This window comes from Myiozetetes cayanensis, unplaced genomic scaffold (assembly GCF_022539395.1).
Source record: "Myiozetetes cayanensis isolate MyiCay16 unplaced genomic scaffold, myiCay2020 scf10, whole genome shotgun sequence".
Classification (NCBI taxonomy): domain Eukaryota; kingdom Metazoa; phylum Chordata; class Aves; order Passeriformes; family Tyrannidae; genus Myiozetetes; species Myiozetetes cayanensis.
Genome location: NW_026086605.1, coordinates 7,399,382 through 7,422,973, shown reverse-complemented (window position 1 = coordinate 7,422,973; position 23,592 = coordinate 7,399,382). Strand labels below are relative to the sequence as shown.

At 37.4% G+C, this 23,592-nt stretch overlaps 1 protein-coding gene across 4 annotated transcripts in view; it reads left to right on the top strand.

Moving 5' to 3' along the window:
• Window positions 1-23,592, top strand: part of ATRNL1 (attractin like 1) — a 462,818-nt gene that overhangs the window by 359,995 nt on the left and 79,231 nt on the right. For 2 of the 4 annotated variants that reach the window (XM_050337088.1, XM_050337084.1), the window contains one exon: window positions 15,095-16,946. The exons of the other annotated variants lie outside the window; for them this stretch is intronic. In XM_050337088.1, the coding sequence (XP_050193045.1) occupies window positions 15,095-15,154 (60 nt within the window). In that variant the 3' untranslated portion in view covers window positions 15,155-16,946. Of the gene's footprint in view, window positions 1-15,094; window positions 16,947-23,592 lie in introns of those variants that run through there. 4 annotated transcript variants of the gene reach the window in all.

The window sequence follows — 23,592 nt, the reverse complement described above, 5'->3', positions numbered from 1 at the left end:
TTCTATGACCTGAATGTAAGGCTGTGGGCTGCTCTTGTCATTTGCTGTCATAGCTGTGGCTCTGCTGCTATTGTAGAGAAAAGGTTTCTTGATCTCAAAAAACTTGGTGCAAAAATGACCTGTGACCTCAGCTGCTGTCCTGGGAGACAGAAAATGGGGATGGCTTTTCAAATCTCTGCACTGAACGATGTCCAAGCCTTTAATCCAGTTGTAATGTGTAGTTCACAAATGGCCCTTCAAGTTACGGTAAAAAAATTTGTCTCTCTCCCTAGAAATATAATAAAAATAGGTTGCAAAATTTTACTTTGTTTAGGTCTAAGTAGTTCTGAAGTTTTCACTGTTCTATAGGAAACTTTAGCAGAAGAATGTTTACTTTTGCATTCATGCATGAATTTATGTAAGACACAAACACTGAAGCCGTTAGCTCTGTTTAGACTTCAGTAAATTTTCAATGTGTCAAAGTTTCTCTGTGTATCAACAGGAATTTATTTGGTTTTGGATTTAGATGTCAGTAAAAAAGCAGTTGTTTGCTGGTTTGTTTTTATTTTTGGGGAGGGGTGGGTGGTTGGGAGGAACAGGTATAGTTTTCTCATTTCTAGACAATCCTCATTTCTAGACAACTTCAGTCATGGTTGAACTTTTGGATGTGGATCTCGAGTCTTCCAGTGGTTAATCCTTTTCACCTGGTTTTATGAATCTATTAAAAATAATGCATTGACTTGAGCTGTGATAAATTTAAGAGCCACTTGAAGTTGTTTTGTCTTTGTCTATTAAAGCGGCCTCAGAGTCTTGTACTTTTATCGGTACTTGTAGATTTTGATTTAATAGTCCTTTAGAAGTTGTTCAGTAAAGCAAACAGAGCTGTCATCACTGCAAAGCATATTTCCCAGACTGCGGTTTGTTCTGGAGCTCTTCTCTCAATGCAGTGTAGTTTTCCATTTTTTGTCTCCCTTGTGTGGGTTAGGACTGGTGCCAAAGAATGAAATCTGAGAGTTGATCATAAACTGGTGTGGTTTTGTTAATGCTTCCTGCTTGGTAAGGTTCTGGTCAAAAATGAACATAATCTTACAAATGCTGTATAAAAACACCCCTGCGCTCTGTTGCCCAGCCCCCTTAAGGATGAATGACGTTCTCTCTTTAGGTAGGACCTTGAATTCAGCTGTGATGAATTGTGATGCATATATCTTCCTTAAAGTTGTCTTGCTACATAGTGTCCATCAATGGTAAATAACAATTTCATACAGATCAATGTTATTTATAATCTGAAAGCTCTATTAGAAAGACTTTATTCCCATGTAATGATCAAAGTAATGGATTGTATGGACTCAAGTATCAGTTGTTATAGGATGCCAATAGAATTACTAGTTGATACTTCATCATAAATACAATTTATTATAACCTACCTGTATTTTAATGCATGCTATTACTTGGACCAGTCAATTCTGGTGCTGCACTGGAAGTAAGATCTGCTCATGGGTTTTCAGTCATGTGCTAATGTCTTGCAACTTTGGAATACAACCTTTTTTTGTTCTGATGTAATTGCAAATTCTTGTAGTTCTAATTTTGTAGGAATTTAACTAATGAAGCATGACCATGTTTCTTTACAGAAAATTTCTTCCAAACAATTTCGAAACTGAGGCATTAAGTGTTTTTTTTCTAGGTTCACAACACACTGAGGGGGTAGGGAGTGCATTTTAAGTCTTTTAAACTATTATCTTATTTAGTGAATATAGGTAATCTTCGTTTAATGTGTTAAGTGCGGTTATAATAAATATATAAACTCTTAATTGATCCTCCCCCTAAAAGGAAAATGTCAAGTGCCCTATTTCCCCCTGCCTTTCAGCAATCAAACACTTACTGACAGGTGGGATTTGATTCCTGACAGCATACCTATCATATGTGAGGTGTTAGCTCAGGTAATGATATTAAATTAAGAAGTTCCCATCTCTGGTTACGTCCCCATTTGTGTTAGTTGTAGCTGTGGGTTCATACAGCAAAACACTGAAACAATCTTGTTCAAAAGTAATCCTCCAGGAACAGGATTCAGTTCTGTTCTTACCAAAGGCTCCTTGACCATGGTCTAAATAACTCTGACTGGCTTTTTGAATGGAAGTTTTCGAGGTTTCAGTTGTATGTCTGCACAGTTCAAGTGGTAAGGTGTACCTGTCTGGCAGTGCTCTGCTTCTGAAATGGGCTGCTGTGATCTGCCCTTGCTCTGCTGTACACTGACAGCAGGGTAGGGTGTTCCAAAGCAGTCATGGAAAGAACCATGGAAAGAGTGACTTCCTGAAGCTGGTTATCCTGAGCTGTTCCTGGAACACTAAGAGCAAGACTATCTCAGAAAATCCATTTAATGTTCTTGGGGAGGGAAACGTCAGACTTAGAGAAACAAAAAATATTGAGTTGAAATGTTCTGGTGTTAATCTGACTTGAAGCTAAAGGTAAAAAACTTCCTCACTTAGGAAAAAGTTTTGAGTGACATGTCATAAAAACTGATGCTAGTGTAGTGCTGGTTATGTGCTGTTAAATTTTTAACCAGGTTGGTCAACATCTGTGTTCAGCCTGCAGCATCTTCCCAATGGAAGCTCAGTCTTTTAGCTCTAGGATAGGCTTAGTCAATGAATCCCTTTTTGCTAACAGAAATGATTTATGGAAGCTCCCATAAGGAGAAAAGTCATGAGGCAAAACACAGACAACCTTTCATGCTGTAAAAAAAAAGATAGGAAGTAAGAGTCTGACCTATTTTTTGAGGTGACATTTCAAAGCCTTTGCTGTTGGATTTTCTTTTGTAATTATTATTATAACAATTCATGTTAGTAAAGTTGAAAAGGTTTTCAAAACCTTTTAGTTTATTGCTACTTATTTTCAGCTATGGTTGATCTTACTTGAAGTCACAGATTAGAGGAGAGCATTAATGCTATAGTTATTTTGAAATATAAAGCCATCTGCATCAACTAACAAGTATATGCATACTGGTGTGAGGTAGCTACAGTAAATCAGTGGAACTGACAGTAACTTTTATGCTCACTAGTATTTGACAAGTGTGAGTATAAGTTGGAGGACTCTGTCAGGATACCCATTGCAAGTGTGCTGGAACATTGATTGGTTTCAATGCCTTGTTTGCAAAGTAAAGAAAAAAGGCTGATAGTATATTGGTTTCCAGAAAATGTAAACTGCTGCAAGAACATGTATTTACAATTGTAGGCAGGGGCTGACATGGTTCCTAAATGTAAAGCTTTATGCAAATTATTAAACTCAAATAATTATTCCATCTTAATTTGTTGTTATAGTGTAACTGCATATTATGACTTGGACATTGCTAAACTGAAGGTCAGTGACTGCTGGAAATCTGGAAGGGGAAGGTCTTTCCATAAGAGTATTAAAATGTTTCTAGCTGACCACTTCCTTGGAGCCTTTAAGAAACTGATGTTTTGCATAATTTTTCAAAGGCTCCAGGTAGACTGGTGTTTTTCTTATCTTCCCTTGTTCCCACTTGCCATCAAATGACTTTAGAAAGAGGATGGAGAAAGCATAGGATGAACTAAACCCTTCCTTGCCCCAGACAAAAAGAACTTTGTGTCCATTCACTCTGCTGTGAACCTTCTCTGCATTTTCTTCTTCAACATCTGGACATCTGCTAACACACGTGACCTAAGTGACTCCACAAAGTTTTTTGTCTGAGTCAGCCAGAAGCAACACTGGACACTGAATCCATCCCAGTGTTAATGAAAGCACAGACTCAAGTCTAAAACTGCAGCAGTAGGCAAGCATTTGTGATGAAACATGCTGCCACTGGGAGGAATGCTGGTGTCAGGATGTTGAATACAATTGCTAAATATTTTCTAAGTAATCAATGGCAAAATTGAGTTACAGTCTGCTTTAAATTATTTCCAGAAGAATTTAAATTTGCAAACTTAGTACCACAAGCTGCTGCTTTTAACAACACTCAAGTTCTTGAAAATTCAATGCTAAAATGACTTATTACAAGTGAGTTAGCTGTCTGAAATTAAATTAGGTGATAAACAATTCATTTCTCTGAGGTAAATTGGCATTCATGACAACTAGTTCTAGTATGTACCTGAACCCATTATTTTTGGCACTTCATAAAGTGGCAATTGATAGCAACTTGTATTGACAGACTGTTATTGAATATAATTCTCAACAGAAACTAGCTAATCAATTAATTAATCATAGTCTTGCTCAAGTTTGTTTTTATGTTGCTCCATCATTCAGAAAATTAACTGTTAACATTGTTTACAATTAATATGACTTAAACATTTTAGTTTTCACTGGCTGAATTACCAAGCTTAGACTAATTAAGCATTAAAGCTTTCTGAATTACTAGCAAAACTGAAAATTATGTATGCTAAATTGAAAAACACACAACAAAACCTGATTCTATAATACATATCATTTTACAGTATTTCAAAACAGAATGTTTAGTCTCGCATTTCCTCTTGAAATCTGCTTGGGTGCATGTTGAAAGTCCTAGCTACTTCTGAAGAGACTTGAGGGAGTGATGATCAGCAGTATTATGATGAAAAGCAGCATCAAATCGTGTTCTTCTAAGGCTATCTAATAAATATTTGCATCTTCCCTCACGTTTAAATAAGGCTTTCTTAAAATTCAGAATTACAAAGGAGCAACTCCATCCTCCTGGCAGGCCATTGTGGACGGATGGTCTAAGTGCAAGGCTAGAGTGGCTGTGCAGAGAATGCCAAGATCCATCAGTTTGGGTCAAAAGGGCTTCCCTGGAGAGCAAGGGTCTGCTGACCTGGTCTCTGACTGCAGTAGCAGAGCCTACATGAAGTACTTTGATTTGTGTTGACAAAAATTTAGTTACATAATGTTAAAACCTTAAATTCCATTAAATGAACTCTTATCTCGATAAACATGAATCCTGGCTCAGAGCCCTACTTTGCCCATTTAAACACAGCATTTCTCTGGCAAATGAGGAGAATGACCCTGATCACCTTTGTTTGAATAAATAGTGGGAATGCTGGATGTAGAATGTACACAATGCCAAGTAATCTGTTAATATTGGCAAACGTGTTTGCCAACTCACATACTCAGGAAAATATTTTGAAGTGCATATTTAGATTGTATTTTACTTGTACACTGAAAAACTTGTCTTTCATTTTCTATCATAGCTGGGTAGAATAAAATCAACCAGCCATTCTGTGTCTTGGCTTTTGTTTGCTTTTGTTTGCCAAGTGACAGTTTTCATAGAGTAAGGATAAATTAACTTTCCATTGATACATTAGTATATCAAGGAAGTATAATTATTGCTTTGTAAAGATAGTAAAAGGTTTTTGAGTTCTTTTCCTTTTTTTCTTCTAATACTTGAGAAAATTTTGAATATTGTGAGCAAAGACAATCCCTCCATGAGTCTATTCCCAGAGACAGATGTGATAGGAGACCTTTGGCATGGACTGAATCAGTAGCAATGGCCAGCTTCTAAAAGAACGAATTCTCTGTTTTCCTCTCTGTGCATCTTTTTCATTTGGATTCTCATTGTCACTGTATATAATTTGGTGTGTTTTTTCTTTAAACCCTGAAGCTGAAAATTTGAAAAAAATAAACAAATTTCTGAGTCTTCTATGGATCAAAGTTACTAACATGTAGAAGTGGTTTTTTCTGGGTTCTCAGGCACCCAAAACCAATAATGACAAAAAGCATCAGAAGCAAATTAATCTGAATTGAATGCCTTTTGTCTTCCTTTCTCTGTGTGCAATCTGACTTAAGTTCAGATGGCCTTTTCTTTTTGTCAGATATCTTAATAATATTAAGGCTATATGCCTGACCACTACTGTCAAAAAACCCTTTTTACCAACTTTAAACTTCCAAGATACAAAGCATATCTAAGCATCACCTCCTGGTAGTCTGAACAGCGTTATTAAAAATAACCTGGTAACATGTCCAGGAAAATATTCAGAGATGACAATTAATTGTATCAACACAATAATAAGTAATCCAAAGAGAAAGTTTAAAATAATGGGGACACTTTCTTTTTAAAAAGGTCACTATAAATATTTTTACAGTGAAAACAAAGTAATCTTACAGTTGGAAAATTCATGCAGAAATTACCAGGGGAGAAGGGGAACAGGAGTGGTGAAGTTCAGTCCCCACATGTTACCCCCTGTTCTAATGAATCAATGGAGCAGAGCACTGAGGAGCCTGGAGGAGTGTGCTGCACTGATGGATTTTGTAGCTGCTGGTATTTGGTGGGTCCATGGCTGGCAGAGATTCATGGCCAAAGCTGGGTGTCAGGCAGGTTGCTCTGGGTGTTGCAGTGCAGCAAGCAATGACTTGCCTGAGGTCTGTGTGTTCAGTTGGAATTCTTCTCATTGTTGGGGGACAGAGGGATAAATGAAATTCATGGCAAGTGTGTCCTCTCAAAGTAGGCTATGATCTAGTTGATATTGACAACTTTTAGGAAGATAATGGTTATTAACTCCCTGTCAGAAGCAGCTGAATCTGCATGTCCAGTTTCTGTGCATCTTGTGGCAAATAGGCTGCATTCGCCACAACGCTCTGGTCCCGCCTCCATTTCACATGTTTTTTTCTGCAGGGAAAGGTTTGTGTGTCTGTCTGAAACTGCTTGAGTCTGAAAGCGTGACAGTGATTGGCACCTAAAGCATCTGCTTAATTCTAGGATGGAATGAATGCTGTGGAACTAATTTTGCACCTCAACATCCATTTGCATGGGAAGGCATGGGGTGTTCCCTGTCAGACCAGAGATGACTTTGCTTGTGGAAGTTGCTGTTTCTGGGAGAGGTCTAGAATTAAAAGCTAATACTGGGGTTGCCTAAGTGGCAATCAGGAGAGTTATATGTTATAATTAGGTCCATGAGTACCATTTGAGTACAATCCTGGTTACCTCAGTTTTTCTTCATCAGTTTGTATTGAGTGTCTGTATTTGAAAGCTTGTTCAAATATTACGATATATGATGTGTGGAGGGGACCTCTTTATAAGGTCACTAAATAACTGAGTACAGTACAAGAACTTTAGCAGTTAAATAAGATAATTTTCATCTTATGAGCCATGGTTTCAAGGAGGTGTAAGGTAAACAGAATTCATCCAAATACCTGCTTTCTTCTTGTAGAACTAGGTGGAGGAGAAGCTGGAAGGAAGACTGGGGCTCTGGCTATGTATCAGAGCAAGAGGTGATGTGGTAGCTGAGGTGTCTCAGAAGGAATATCCCAGATACCTTTTTTCTTTGTTGCTTTCTTACCTTAGAAACAATCAAGGATTCTCTCAAAATCACTTCCACTGTCTGCTGTATAAAGATGAGAGATGTCAGACATGTCTCACTGATATATTAATATAATATTAAGGTAGAGGATTTTTTATTTTTCTAGTAGATAGTATAATTTAAATTGGAATCTGACCTCTGGGGATAGAGGAGGGCTAACATGAAATGCTACTACAAAATTTCTGGTGCATAATTTTTTCAGACCTCTTTTAACACAGGAGAGCTTGGATGTGATAAATCAGTTTAGATACCAAAGAAGTTGATTGGGATGCTCAATTTTACTATAATAGCCTAATCTAAAACATTCACTCCTTTTCAGCTTCTCTATACTCTTCTGAAATTGTTCCCAACAAGAACAATCTCTAAAAATGGGGCATTTGAGACAAGTTAATGATGCTATAGCTACTCAAGATAACCATTGCCTAAGAGTAGCATTTGCTGCCTAAGCAAAAGGCTGGGTACACTGAATAGTATCCAAGGTGTTCTCTAGCAACTTGGAGAGACTTGAAAAGAAAGATGTATTTTGCCATTTGAAATGCTGTGCAGTTAGGCAAAACCACAGGTTTAAAAAACCCACTACTTCAATGTAAAAAGAAATGCAAAGTGAAAGAGAGGTTAACCTAGTTTTCAAGTTCACCTCTTCTTAGATATTGTATCAAGTTAAAATCCAGGAATTGGGAGTTTCCTTATTCTGACTTAATTTCACTTTCAATATTAATTCTTTGATATTTTTATCAATGCTTATTCCACTGAGTTTGTTCAAAGACCATCTCATTACATCTCTTCCCTTGTTCTCTGCCAAAACTTTTCGTGCAATTAAATGCTTGCCTTTAAGTTACCAACTGTGGTGGTACAGTGCTGTAGTGAAATATGTATCCTGCATAACTTAACTTGCTGTGAAAGTTTGACTTAGCCTGTTGATAAATTAGATTTAAGTGCTCAGTGTGACCATTAGCAATTTCTCTGTAATTATGTGAAAAGTTAAAACAACATGAGAAAGGAGGCTTTTTATTATTTCAAGAGAGGTTTGTGTTTGAAAGGGAACTGCTGAAAACAGGATTTCTCTACTGAACTAAAAAGAAAAATTAAATAGTTTTCCCCCGGTCCATTTCTGTTCTTTGCTGACACTGTAATCATTTCAATATTTAACTGAATCTTGTATTCTTTTCGGAAGGGAAGGGAAATGTGTCTGCATATGAGACAAACTGGCTGGGGTTTCGTTGGATTTTTTTGCTTTGTTTTGTTTTGGGTTTTTTTGAAGAACTTTCTAGCCTGAACTTGAGAAGGCAAATGCTGTCAACTTAGACCATTATATTGCTCCTCCAGTATGTGACCTAACCCAGTTCCAGCCTGCCAATGAGAGGCTACATCCCTGACATGTTCTCTGGCACAATTTTGCCCATCTTTACCCATTGCCAAGTCTCAATTCTGCTCTGGGAGAGGAAGCAGCAGTATTGGAATATCTTTGCAAGTCTCTTTCATCTTGGCAAAGAGGCACAGTTGACTCCATTAGTGATAAACATTAGAACACTGTGTGCTTTTTACTTCAGAAACTTTTGGCCTTCAAGGTTACCCATGTATTTCTAATCAATTTAGAAAAATTGAAAGAATCAGGAAAAGCCGTATATATTGCATGCAGAGATGACATCATAAGCTATTGTGTCTTTTATTTATTAGGGTATTTGAAATTGTATTTCAAAGCCACAAAACTTGCTGCCATTTTTCATTCACTGGTAAATTAGTCTGTGCAAATAAAGCAGTTGGGGGGAAGCACCTTGGTGGGCAGGGAAAAGTCTAGCTAAAAGTGACTTCTTTTAGAAAAAAAAATACTATTTACTGGTAACAAAGCTGAGTTGTTTGGTTTTTTTTTCCTAAATTTTGTGTGAAGATTTGTGAGGCACACAGTCTACTTCCTAGAGAGTTGGCACTGGGAGCAGTCAGACTGGTGACTGGGAGAAGGCAACGAATAAGAATAATATTGAGAGCAGTAGATTATCTTAATGAAAACATATGCAGTGATAAGAAAATTTAGGTCTTCTACTTTGAATTATACTACTGCTGGCAAGCTGTTACTGACCCCCTACTAAGTGAAAATGTTGCTTCCTGGTGTTATATACCCCTTCCTGAGCAGACCTGCCTGTTGAGGATGAAAGGATAGGCAGTCACAATAAAGTTTGCAACACCTTCTTTATTTCCACCACCTTGTTTTATTTCACGTTCATCAGTCTGACCAGAATCTGGCGGCAAATTTTCACCTGATTTGAATGAAGAATGATTTCCCTCCCACTCCAAGAGTGCTACCTAAGCACAAACATTTTCAAGCAGTAATATTATCAGAGTATAGGACTACTTTCTTCTTCCTTTATATTGTGTGACCTTTCATTGCCATGCCAGTATAATTAATGTTGCATAATTGCATCACACTGCTGACAAAAAGCTGCAGTGTTGTTTTCTTTTGTTAATCGGGGCCAATTATCTGTAAAGTCACCTTTTTTAATTTTCTACAGTCAATCATCACCAAAGCACATTAAAAAAAAAAAAAGCTATTTCATCAACATGTGGATTTCCCTCACCCCCCAGTTGTGTCCATAAATACAGCAGTGTCCTTTCTGTCATTATTTTTTCCCTTAAGAAAGCAAGGACTGACAAAGACTCACTGGAGCTGCATATCAAGCTTCCTGGATAAACTTTATAAATTTGACATTTGAAATTTATCATTAGGTTAGTCCCTTTCTCCATGGGGAAAAGCATGCAAGTAGTGCTGTAGTGCCTGGGTTGCATGTGCTGTGTTGCTGCCTGAAGGTTAGAAGGGACCTCCTGAAGGTCAGGAGCATGGGGGGAGCTAAGCAATCCCTGGCTGCTCTGTGGGCCACGGACCTGCAGTGACTGCCTGTCCCAGTATGCATCTACTGACTCTAAGTTTTGATGGAAATGTAAATTTCTTCTGAATGTCAAGATTTGACTTTTCCTTTACACTAATACCTATCAAACCTGTCTAATCAAGACACACTTAACACTTTCTATTCTAAAAATCTTGATGTAAGATGAGGAAAAAGTATTCCTTTTTTTGCATGGTGTTCCTTTTATACCAGACTTTACTTGTAAACTGTTATTCTTAACAGATCATCTTGACTTTCTGAGTAGGTTTCATTTACACTCAATTTAAAAAAAAAAAAAAATTTATTTAAGTCGGTAGATAATTGTAACTCTAATGCTGTTGACATCCTTCCTAGCTGTACATCTGTATAAGATTTGGCAGCTTTTTCCCTTCATAAACAGCATTTCTCTTTAGTCATTTCAGTGTAAGAAGATAAAGAGCTGAAAAGAAAAAGCTACAGATAAAGAAAAACTTGGACTCTAGAAAAGTTGGGCAATACTAGAGCTGGATGCTTTGTTATAAGAGGTATTTTAAAAATAATTCTGTATGTGTAGTTTGTGCAGTGCAAAATGTAGAATGCCTTAAAGTACAGCTTCAGAAATGTTAGATCTTGATGAAAGTGTTGGAAAGACTTCTACAGTCACTGTCAGTCAGCCTGTGACCCGCTGAGATTCTAAGCAGAGCAGTGATCACAACTGAGCATCCATCCTTGAGATGAATACAGTAAATTCAGGAGGGAGATGTGATCTAGTGAGGAAATGTGGTACTTTGCTCTTCTCAAATAAAACTGAGCAATATAATCTGACTATAAGTAAGAAATGCCCCTTAGCAGAAGAACACATCAAAGCTTTTTATGGTTAGTATAGTTAATTGGACTATTCTAAAAATCTCTATATCAATCAACAGGCAAGAGTCTCCTTTAACTATGTAATAAGCAGTGAAAAGCATAAGTTCAGGTATCTAATCCTCTAAAACATTTGTAGGCTCCTCAACAAGTGAAAAAATCTTAATAGAAGTTCATTTAACCAACAGAGCACTAGAGTGTTTAAATTACTCATCACATGGGAGCAGTAAGAGGACTCCCATTATCAGTCTGGCTGCAAAGCTGCTTGCATGCTTTCCTTCATTTCCTCTTCCTATACCTTTCTAACACTTGGATGGATATTGCATAGCACGTGTACTTGTGAGTCATGTTATGAGTACAGAGAGCAGAGCAGTGTCTGGCAGTTCAGTAACACAAACTGCAAATAACGTCACTTTGCGGTGCTGAGACATCTTGTGAAAGGGTAATCAAAGCCTCTTCCTCCTGCTGCTCTTAAATATGACAATAGGCAAATGTCCCAATGCTGAAAATACTCAAATCAAAGCAGGGCCTTAGAACAGGTCAATTATTTCAATTATCTGGAATTCATGATGAAAAACAGCAGCAGCTCTCAGGAAACATGCACGAGTCTGGCAACGGCGTGATCAGTTATGACAGTCACTGCCAAATAACATGTCCCATCAGATCTTGCAAGGGGAAAGCTTGAAGCAGGTGGAATATTTTAGTTACCTATGTTCCATGACAGCACAGTTCTCAAGAGATCTAACAGGCTGCCAATTGCTTGATTAAGTATGACATCACTGGCAAATATCACAAGGTAGTAAGTAATGACAGTATAGGCAGAAAGCAGTACACAGAGCAGATGGATTGCTTCAATTATTTGGGACCCTTGATGAATAAGAACTTCAACTGCCATCAGCAGATCCTGTGGCAGGCAAGTAATAACTGCACTGCTATTGACATCACTTTAAAATCTGGTGTGGCTTAAGTATTTCAACAGCTGTAAAGCTCAGATTTGTCTTAGCACTGGCTTGACCTACAGCTGGCTTCAGTGCTGAGAAGGGAACACTGAGAAAATTGTTTGTGAGTGCTTCCAAGCACTTCATGGCATTTCACAGTTTGTTTTCACACTGCAAGGGGAACACTGACCCAGCCCCAAGCTTGCTGTTGGCACCTTTGGATTTTTTTTTTTTTTTTAATTTTATTTTTTGTACTGCATTTTTCAGGAGTCAGCTGGGGAAAACTGAGAACTACTTACTGTCAGTACCAGGACAGAAAGCAATAGCTTAGGTCTGTTTATGAATAAATTTAGGAAGGCCTCAGCATCCAGAAAATGATCCTTAATTACATAATATACTAGGTCTAATATCCGATAAGCCTGAAATTTGTTGGGGGAAAAATGACATAAAAGAATGCACCCTTGTTTTGTCTTCAGTCTTCTTCCAGCCTGCTGCTCACACAGTCATCTTTATTTTCTCTTTTTACACTTGTCTTGATGTTAAAACAAGCTTGTGATTTTTGCTTTTACAAGAAGATACACTGTGACTATCCCCTTTCAGATAAAAGTTTTTTATTGACTCTGAAAACTAGTTTACACATGAAAACTAAAGAACAAAGGACATTAAAGAATTAATGAACTTGAGACAACTAGGGGTTGTTGCTTTCTACAAACCAAATCCCATCAGAGTTTTACCAGATTTAAAATCTGATATCTGCTTTGGTCAGGCCTTGAAGGCAAAATAGAGAGTGAATAGGAAGGTTCTGTTTGAGCTAATCCAACCTGTTAACATCTTTCAAAAAGTTAATGCTATAAAGTATTTGATTTCTGAACCTTTCAGTGTCTTTAAATTCACCTCAGCACAGAACTGATAGAGAAATGTTTTCTGTAAGTAATTAGCCCAGTTATGCAAACATAGCATAATGGGTATCATTTATGTTAGAAGATGGATTTCAAAGAGTTTATAATCAAAATTTTAATCCTTTCTACTCTTACACTGGAAAAAGTAGATAGAACCATAAAAGAAGAATCCTGAGGGCAATTTAACTGTATGAATTCCAGAACTATATAAAACATAGCAATTAAAGGTGAAGACTTGGGGGGGGGGGGGGAGAAAAAAACAACCACTTTTCCTTCCCCCTCATCTTTCTTTGAGATAATTAATGAGGAGTATTAATTACATTTCATCCAAGGAAAAAGTAATCCTCATTAATATCCTTTATCTAACCTGTTCGTTTCCCATTTCAGGGGAAATGGCTTCTACTTTGAGATCAAGAAATGACTTTTGATAGGAACAAATATCACAAACACAAACTGATGCAGAAATTTGAGCTTCTTCTCCATTTGGTGCTGGTTTGAAATCTGCAAAGAACCAAACTCTTGTCACTGCTGGTCATTTCCATTCAAAATTGCATAAAAGTTATGAGATAATCTTTTTGTCTGCTTTTACAACTGCAGTGTAATGACTGACATTTTAATGGCATTAATGTGGTCAGTGCTTGAGATCAGCTTTCCTTTTCTTTCTTCCCTTCCTTTAATATTCTGACCGTACAGTATGTACTGTTAACTCAAAATAGTTCAAACTGAGGTATGGATTTAAGTGTTACACAGTCTGCTCTTCTATTCACATCAGGTTTATGTCTGCCCTGTGAGTCAGAATGCTAATAGTTGTACACCTAGCCTAAAAATCAAAGACTTGAAAATATTAGAGTTGAATTATACCCTTTCTCACTTGTGATTCACTTAGCTAAGACAGGAACATGTTTCATGCTTCTCTTGTAAGCATCAAACTTAAAATTTGCTTTGGAGCGATTTTTTTTATGGATGTCCTTCAAAAGCTGCCAATACAGTAGTAATAACATTAATTATTTCAATTATTGTAATAAAATAATGAAAATTGACAGCACTGCTTTTAAGGAGAAGGTTTTTTTGGGGTTTATGTTTTGTTGTTTGTTGGTTGGGTTTTTTACTCCAGTTTAGTCTTTTCATACTATTAGAACAAGGCAGAAACAGTTTGTGACCAGGTTGTTTGGCAGAGTCTTGCAATAGCAGAAGCTTGGTAAAAAAAAAAATTTTAAAAAAATTACATTTGCTTTAGGTGAAAGACGGATATGAAGAGAAATAAAGGACAAAAAAATATTAAAAGCGAAGAACTGGAGGTGACTGTGGGGCAGTAGGCTGAAAAGGGGCAGGAGATTCAGAATGGGCAGAGAGATTCTGAAGACCAAAATAGAGCTGTGAATGATGCAGAGGGAGAAAGGCTGAGATGAAAATCATAAAGGGGCTCGTGGAATTAAAAAGATGGGTAGCAGGGAGAGGCTACCTGTAGAGAAAAACTGAAGAAGATATTTGGACGGAAGGAAGAAAAGACAAGATTAATAGATGGCTCAGGGAAAATATAAAAAAAGAAAAAGGGAAAAAAAGGATTGGAAAATTTCACATATATTTTAAAAAAGAAGATGGAGACACTTCAGTGAGTGAGATGATGTGGAATAACGATGGGCAGGTTAAAGAATGGGATTTCTTTGAAATCCAGATTCGCTGACACATTTGATTTTTTTTTTAGGCAATCACAAGTTACAATTGCAGGGTTTTTTGCTTTGTGTTATAAACTGTTCTATAGCATTATCATGCACCATTAAGTAACTGTCTTGTTTCCACACAGAGGAAACTTTACTTCTCCCTACTCCAGAAAAGCAATTTAACTGGATACAGAACCTCCTCGTATTCTAGAGTCTGTGTAGTGCAATACACTATACAGTGTATTCAAAGTGCTGTGTAGTGTAATACACAGATAGGATCTTATATCACAATTTTTATCGCTTTAGAAATGTTTTCCCAGGAAAGCTAACAGGTAGTCTTCTAGACAGCTGTCAACACAGGAGAAAAATATTGTGTTTCTATGTGTAGTTTTCCAGAAAGCCTATATCACCTTGGAAACCTTTATCTATAGAGCTGACCAAAACTAGAAACTCAAAAACTATAGAAAAGCTGTTTCAATGTGCTTTGGTTTTAATTGAAATATCTCTGAATCCATTTTGCACCTTTGACACAATGCTGTCATACAGTGGTCCTAGAGATAAAACCATTGAAGATTGTATTTGAAGGAATGAAGATAGTTTTTATTGGTGTTCTTTTAGGATCGGCCACAAGGACTGAATAATGCTCCCAAAGAAATACGTTTGGATGAAGATGACTGAACATGCAGATCCAAAGGCCTTTTAGGATATGGTGAACCTTTGGCCTTGGATGAAGAATGTTCTTGGATGAAAGAACTCCAGCTGAAAGACTTTGTCTTTGCCTTTTACCTTGAGAAATGCAAAGATATGAAAGACATAAAGGAAACAAAGATTTGCAGCCGAATTCTTGCAGGGTGCAGTGACAGTGGCTGACAGTGGCACGCAGCCAGCCTGCCTCAGTACCGTGGAATGTCACATGCTTGTACCCCTCACCAGTCTCCTATGGCTCCCAGAAAGCCTCACACACATTGCTTTATATTTTTCTGCTTTCTATTTGCAAATGAGATTAGAAAATTTTAATTGCATCGTTTCTGCAGTGATGTTAGCCCCTCTGGGATTTGTGGGTGTCGTGCGCAGTTCGAAAGGTAAACGCAGAAAATACTTAGTGTGCTTGGTTCATCAGATTACAATACCTGCAACTGAACAGGCAGCTAAGTAATAACCTTAGCTTTTCTTCATGGTTAATGACTTGCCTAAGTTTCAAATGGCAAGAGCTCCCTCACTGAGTCAAGGAACTGACATTCACAGTATGGTCAGCCACGGCTGCCTGGGCACTCGAACGGATTTCTTACTCAAATGTGTTTAACTATGTTAAGTCGATAGGAGGATTTTTAGTGACTTTGTATGTTTCCTTACTAAACGTTCAAGATACTTGAAACTCGGTTATACATTTAACTATTTCACTTCCTGAAGTGTCCTTATTTTCACTTTATAACAAGTTGTAGCTCTGCTAGACCAATTATGTTTAAAATCTTAGAATGACTTGAACCACAGAGTGTTAAGTTTGACCTTCAAAATATGTCTGTGTACAGACACATCACCCAACCGTGTCAGTTACCTAAGTAATTCTGCTAATGTGTCGAAAAACAATTACTACATACAGAGAAATACTGTACCAAAGTTAAAGGGCTTACTTTGCCTTTGTCTGTCCTTGAATCAATCCACATGGAGAGAGGTTTAGTGATTTTCACTGTCCTGGGTAGAATTATTAATTCTCCTGTTTCCATACCAACTTCAATGCTATTTTTGTGCCAAGTGGGCTTGCTTAGTAGGTCTGCAAGAATTTACAGTATCTCTGTTCTAAAATGTGACCCCTAGCCTATGTAGTCACCACACTTCTCAAAGGACAGACCTGAACAGAAACTATTTAATCAAAAAATGCATCCTCCTCCAGGGTAGCTTAGGTGAGCCAAGATGAGGACATATTAATTTAATTCTCCAAAATGCCCTCTGCAAATTAAAGTTTTTCTTCACCAACTCTGTTTTTCTTGCTCTCCCACCTGGTCTAGCTTTACAAATACAGTTCTAGAAGCTGTTTTGAGTCAAGAAGTAGACTTGATAATAGGGACACTGCCTCTTAACAACCCTTAGCTTTTGACCTGAAGGACTGGGAGACATGAGCCTATCGTCAATTATTGGTTTTACTTGCTTGTCTTTTCTCCTTGCATCTCCCTGTATCTCTTCCTCTCCCCCTCTTTTCTGGCCTTAACTATTCGTAAAAATTGTGCATGACTATTGGAAATGTCAGCTGCTGCAGAGTCTCTTTGCCAGGCTGATTTTTACAAAGTAATCCTTATAGAGGTGTATACGTGTGTGTTCATGTGTGCAAGTTGTTAATTTTAGCTGCTGCCAACTTGTAAAAATGCATTGAGACCATTGGAATGTGTGTATACATAAAGCAAGCTACAACATCAGATTTCTAGATGCTGGACAGTTAAACTCTATTGTTTATCACTGGTTATCAATGTACTGATGTTGTTTTGTTACTGAACTAATAAAAGAAATCTTTACCAATGCTTTGCTGTTGAGTAGTGTGTATGACAAAGAGGTCCAGGGTGTTTCTCAAATAGGAGACAAAATAGCAGAAGATATGTCTGGCTTGACCAAAGCAACATGGTTTTACAGTGATCGTGGCTCAAGACCAAGTAGAGTCAGTCATAGGTTAACTTGAAATATCTACATGACTTAATTTCTCCTCTCTACTGGCCATCGTTATATTTGATCAGCATTTCTCATTTTAAAAATTCCTTCCATTTCAGACAACATTTTTGTGTGGCTGTGCAGCTTCTCCTAAGACTGTGTCCACTTCTGTTTCTTTGCCAGCAGGGAAATATTTGCTGCTTTTACAGAGTTACTTTCCGTGTGATTGTTCTAAACACTTTGCTGAAGATAACAAACCAGAAAAGCTTACTGGATGTGTATGTGGCTTTCAGTCCAGGTTACTGCTTTGTTCTTCCGATGCTAGAGCTTTAAAGTTCTTTAAAGCTAGTTCTTTAAAGATCTGTTGCTGGTCCCAAGAGGTGAATAATAGTCAGATTAGATGACAAGATGTTTCTTTTTTCATGTGTTTTTCAGATGTTCCACTTACCCACTTTTTTCACCTTGTTTTAAGCATCAGTAGTATGGTTGTGTTGGCAAAACGTGGTGTGCATTCATCTCCTAAGTCACTTGTGTAGCTTCCTCTCCCTTTGATAGAAGTTCCCATGCTTATTTACTACTACTCTACCTAATCAAAAGCACTATAAATCCGTGATATAATTTAACAGGAACTTTAGAGGGAGAATTTCTAAATAATCCTGTGTGTGAAGATTTCCCATGTATTTCCCATTTGGGCACATGCTTAAAAATTCTTTACTTCAATCAGCTCTGATAGATCTACCTTTAAATAGAAAGGACATGGGGAAAAAAAACTCTTATTAGGTGTTCTTCTTATCTTCTTTCTTTTTTTTTTCTTTTTTTTCTTTTTTTTATCTTTTTATGGGGTGGTACATAATAATCCCTTTTGAATTCCTTTGTATCTGAACTTCTATGTTTGACTCTTGTTTAGGAGGTAGAAAAATCCTACTTTGTATGCGAGATGAGGCTCAGCTTTTGTTTAGAAACACTGAACCAACCTTAAGCAAATTTATATGGCGGCTTTCTTTTTGCTCCTGTTTTCTTCTGTTTGCTTTTGTTTGTCAAAGAAAAGCGTAAGGGGTGACATATCTACTCCACACAGAGTAGATGCTTGGTATTGGGGATTCATTTATCATGAAGACACAACATAACAAGATCCTGAGGCTGAGCCTGAAAGTCAGAAAATTTGATCAGGAAAGATGATGCACATTTTCAGAAGCCAAAGTATTTTATTATTGGAATGCATCATTCTGGGAATATGATAGATTTTCCATTAGTGGAAGTCTTTGATCAAAACTGCATATCTTTCTAAAAGAGGAGCCGTCTCAAGAGCAAGCAGCTAAGTCTGATACAAAAATTACTGAATAAGGGAAGTTTGCCCTTTTCTTTATACAGGATGAGTCAGATAAGAGTTCCATAATACCACAAACAGTAGTATTGTAGAACAGTGAGTTGAAGAAAATTATTAAAATAGAGCCTAAAGCTACTACACCTCATGCTGCAGGCATCTGAGAATGTGTGTGAGAAATGTTATAGTTAACTTTGTTAAGGGTAACCTTGTGTCCATGCAGTCTCAGTAATGTCTGATGAGGCAGACAGATGCCTTTGTGTAGGCAGAAGACTTGAAAAAAAGAAAATTTAACTGCTTTTAGCTTCACAGGTCAGAACTATATGTTTACAGGGATGATGTTACTGTGGAATTTCTTCTTTGGTGGCTAAAACACCAAGAAAGACTTGGGGTTTTAGGTCCTTCTCAGTCTGAAGTGTTTAACCCTAAGTGTCAGAAGAGGGACACAGCTATTGTGGAAATATGTACATTGTATGGGTGTAATATAGTCCCTCATTTGGTGCTGGGACGCTGTAGTTGTCAGTGGTCAGAAGTACAGCAGGAGAAAACATCCTCATAGACTAGAAATGAGGACACCAACCTCTGCTGGCAAGCAGAGAGTAAGAGATTTTGCTTCTGGGACTATTTTTATTTCTTTTGGGTTTATTTTTTGGTGGAGTGGAGGCTGCACCTCAGGCTAGTGCCTAGACTGCACTTTTTCTGAAATGACAGCTGAGGCCTAAAGCAGTGGCACCCCTGCTCCAAAAAGGCTAAATTGCCTGGATTTCAGTTGGATGTGTTCACAGTATTCCCACTAGGTAGAACTCTGCTATCATATGACATGTTACAGTATGAGGTCACAGAATCATCTTTACCAATGCTGGACTACAAATTTGTCCCTGCTGGACAAGCAATTTGTCCCTGCATCAGCTTAATGCCTGACAGAAAAACTCCCTTTGGAAATTATGGGGATTTTGTTTTAATTTAGCCAATTTTTTTTTTTAATCTTAGACAATTAATTTTGCAAACTGAGGCATCGTTTGAGTGTTTGTTTATGCACAAACATAGTCTTCCCATTATAGTATCTTATTCTTCATAGTTCTTGTTACTGGACATAGTTAATGAAAATCTTTAATAAATAATCTTAATATAAGTAATACAGAACTTACCTTTGTCAGAAATTAGGCTATTTTCAAATTGTGTTTTTTACAGGCACCCTCATGTAATTTCCAGTTGTTTTCCCAATTTCAGAGATGTTCTAGAGGTGGTTTTGTGCTCTGGGTAGTAATTGTTTTTCATTCCTGGAACTCTGTGGTGGTCACTCATCTCCCAGATCTTACTGTTCTTGGTTTTTTGGGTTTTTTGGTATGTTTTGTATGTGCATCTGACTCATGCACAGACAACTGGAACTGGAAAGGTTCTGCAATGCTCAACCCAGTTTTGTCTTTCTAGGACAGAAAGCCTTTCTAGGTTTCAGAGATGAAGTTAGTATGTTACTGGCCTCTCCTTCTCATGGTTTTGACCTCTTGTAATGAATATCTGTGGGTTGGACTTTTAAGCAGTGCTGTTACTTGTCCTTCATCTCTTCAGCTTCACTTTTGCAGCCTCAGTTTTTAGATAGGAGAAATCAGAGAAATGACCAGGTGATAACTTTGATTATGGTAATCTTTTCTCCTACTACATCTCCCTTTCTGAAAAAGTTGAAACCTTTGATTTACCTTGTTGATCATTTTATTGTGGAACTCTGTTACTGTAAATGTCCAATATTCCTCCTTCTGATAGGAACTACTCTGCTCTCATGAGATGTTATTGCCACGTGATGTGGGAGGAAGGAGAGAGAGGGGAAGAGCAAAAATAATGTGCAGGGAATAATTTTCCTTCGGGAGTTGGGGAATGATTTCCCTTCATTGTAGTAACAGTTTTTTGAGAGCCTGAGGGAGACAATTTGCTCCTGGATACTTTCTGCAGGCAAAGCATGAACTGTAAAACCATCTTGACACCATGAAATGCAGCAGCTCTGCTGCTCTCCTTGTCTTTTTCTTCTGTTGTCCCACATATGCACATCATGTCACGGGCAGCTTTCAAGGCAAAGTCTTTTAGGGTGTATGAGACGAGGCTGCAGTTCTGAAACAGGTCTGTAATTCTTCTTCTTTGTGTGTTGAGCTTCATAACAAGTCTAGCTACCTCCTTTTTATTAGGTATCTCACATTTTAATACGTCCTGTTTGTACAAACTTTTGTGTTCTGTGTCTCTTCAACAACGCTTGAAAAACCTCTAAGGTCCCTTCCAACCCCTTAACAGTCTATGATAAGTTCTTAGCTATGATAAAAAGAGGTGTGTGCTTCAGAGCCTGACACCTGAGTTATTTCATGCTGCTGCTTCCAAGCAAGAAGGGTAAAATAGAGCTTTTAAAAGAGCAGAGCTCACACTTGGATGTTGTGATTTACTTTTTTTTCCAAGTACAGTTACTGTTATCTGGAAACTTTGCATGTGGCCTTGGAGGGCACTCTTAAGTAATGTACAAATTTGGGGAAAGAATGTGTCCACATAAATTCTATCCCATCTTTTCCAATTTCTATCCAATTTTCAAGTACTGTTTCAGCATTATTTTTGAATATTCTGAGGTGGGATGCCAGAGGAGGACCTTGCACTATTTCATAACTTAGCTTATAACCAGTTCTAGATTTTTACAGATGTGAATATCACAACAAGATGTGAAGTGCTTTAATGACCGTGAATTAGTAGATTTCCCCCCCTCAAGAAAAACATCTTCAGAAATCATTGTTCAGACTGAGATACAAGCACTTTTGTAAACCTTATTTTTTCCCTATTTTTCTTCTATATCCACTCACCCCCACCTCACCTCTCAAGATATCATTGCCTTCTCACAAGAATATTACTCTGAAAAAATATCCACAAGGAGAGAGGCTAGAAGTGGTAGTGAAGTGATAGGCTTCATTTTGTACCAAGTCATAGACAATTTAGTTTTCAGATAACACAAAAAACCCAAACAAGCCCAAAATGCAATATAAGTTGTCAAAAAGCTGACACTCTAAATACCAGAAAATATTAACATTTACTGTCAAGAAAAATACAAAGTATGAATCACTCCATCTCCATGACACATTTCTGAACTGCTATACACAGCACAAACTATAGTGTTTGATGGTATCAGGGATAATAGTACTTGAGTTCCTCTCTGAGCACCTAGCATTGATGCTAAAATGGTTCAATTGTCTTGGCTTACACTATAGAGCTGCAGGAAAAAAAAAAAAAACTAAGATTTTCTGAGGTCATCTTAGCTAAAAATGAAAGCTGATAAAGAATTCCAAAAACTTTAATCAAAGTAAGAGAGTTTCATATTTTTTAAATTACATTGTTATTTCAGAACAAAGATTATATCTGTATGTAAAATTTTGTTTTATTTTCTTAGCGCTTTACAGAATGTTTCCAATGTGGCATACCCCTTTTTACCAGTTCAGTTATGCCCTACTCAATCCTGTGTTTTAATTCCTACTGTTGTCAGGTTCCTGATAGGCACATCAGGAATGCTTCTTGTGCTCAGCGTCCATGTCAGTCCTAAACAGAGGAGTCAGAAATATGTCAAGAAAGGCTAAAATATAAAAATCTTGCCTGTCTGAAAAGCTTATGAGGAATTGTCCTGCTTTAGGAAGGCCATCACCTTCTATTTTTCTCCCATTGCCTCTGGCTGGTGGGTCTCCTGTGCTTTGAGCAGAGGGAGGAACAATTTCAGAGAGAACTGTGGGAGGTGAAAGCCTTTCTGTAAGTGAGCATCTTGGTTTAGTTCCAGGGGGAGTACTGAGAGATGCAAACTATCCAGAGTGGTTCCTCATGTATATTCTGGAACAGAACAGTATTATTTGGCAGTACTGAAGAAAAAAAAAAAAATTAGTTGTAAAGGTTTGTGTGGGGAAATCACTGTCACTTTCAGAGAACAGTATTCAAAAGAGAAATAAGCACAATATTGGAAGATTTTAAACTATGCAGGGGTAGGGGGAGGAGATTTATCTAACTCATTAAAAAAATAAATCCTCCTTTTGTTGAGTGCTTCATGGTTGGTTTTTTTTTTTTTATGTGGAGCTTGGTGTTTGTGGTGAGTTTATTTTCTTAGCAGTTTTCTGATGGGGTTTTTTTTGATGGGTGGGTGGTTTGGGGTTTTTTTGGTTAGAGGAAATAATCACAATTCACTCCGGGGAAATTCAAACATAGTAGTAGGAAAGGCACTGTGATACTAATCATGCAATTATTTTATTTATTATTAATATATAAGAAAGAAATATAATTTCTGCTTTGAATGCTGACTTCTACCCTAACTGCAGGTGTACAGTTCCTGCCTCTGTAATGAGAACTTAGATGGAAAAATCCCTGGGAAGGGTGCTTGCAAAATCCCTGTGGTTACTGACTGTTGAAATGGAGCAGATAGCAAGCAGCAGAAGAGAGTATAGAACATCATAAGGCCTGTTATAAATAGATTAACTTACCTGGAAAGAAAACAAATTAATTGTAAATCAGAAGAGAGAACACCGATACTTACATAGATTGCCTGGCATACGGTATGCATTCTTTGAGGATGAAAAGGTCATTGTAAAAGCATTTTCAAAATAGAAAGGCATGTTTTCTGTGTCTCTGGGGTTAACTGCAGTATTAAAAAATACAACAAAAAAGTTTTTTTAATTATGTTCTGTTTAGGTTGTCTTCATTATTACGATGTCCCAATTGCCTCCAGCAGTTCATTAAGGAATGCAAATAGTATGCAACTTGTAGTCTGTTCTTTTGACCCTGCACATATAAAACATCTGAAAAGGATGGCAAGTAGTTGATTCTGTTCAGTTTTGCATTTTCACCAGCAGGACTGCATCCCTTTTATCCGGTCCCTGGTGTCTGTACAGAATTCTAGGAGTCAAGGGACCTCCAAGGGCCATTAGAGACTGAATTACAAAGAGCCCAGCTGAGTGTGCAATTACTACAAAGCCTTTCTTCTTAAACTAGTTAACTTGAAGACATTTGGTGTGGATATAATTAAAGTAGAATGGGAGGCAATACAATTTGTTTGGTTGGTTTATTGTTTGTTTTAAAAAGTGAGGTCTGATGAGAGATTACTTTTGCCCAGTGAGATCTACTTTAGTTCTTTTCCTCAGTGAAAGAACAGAGGATG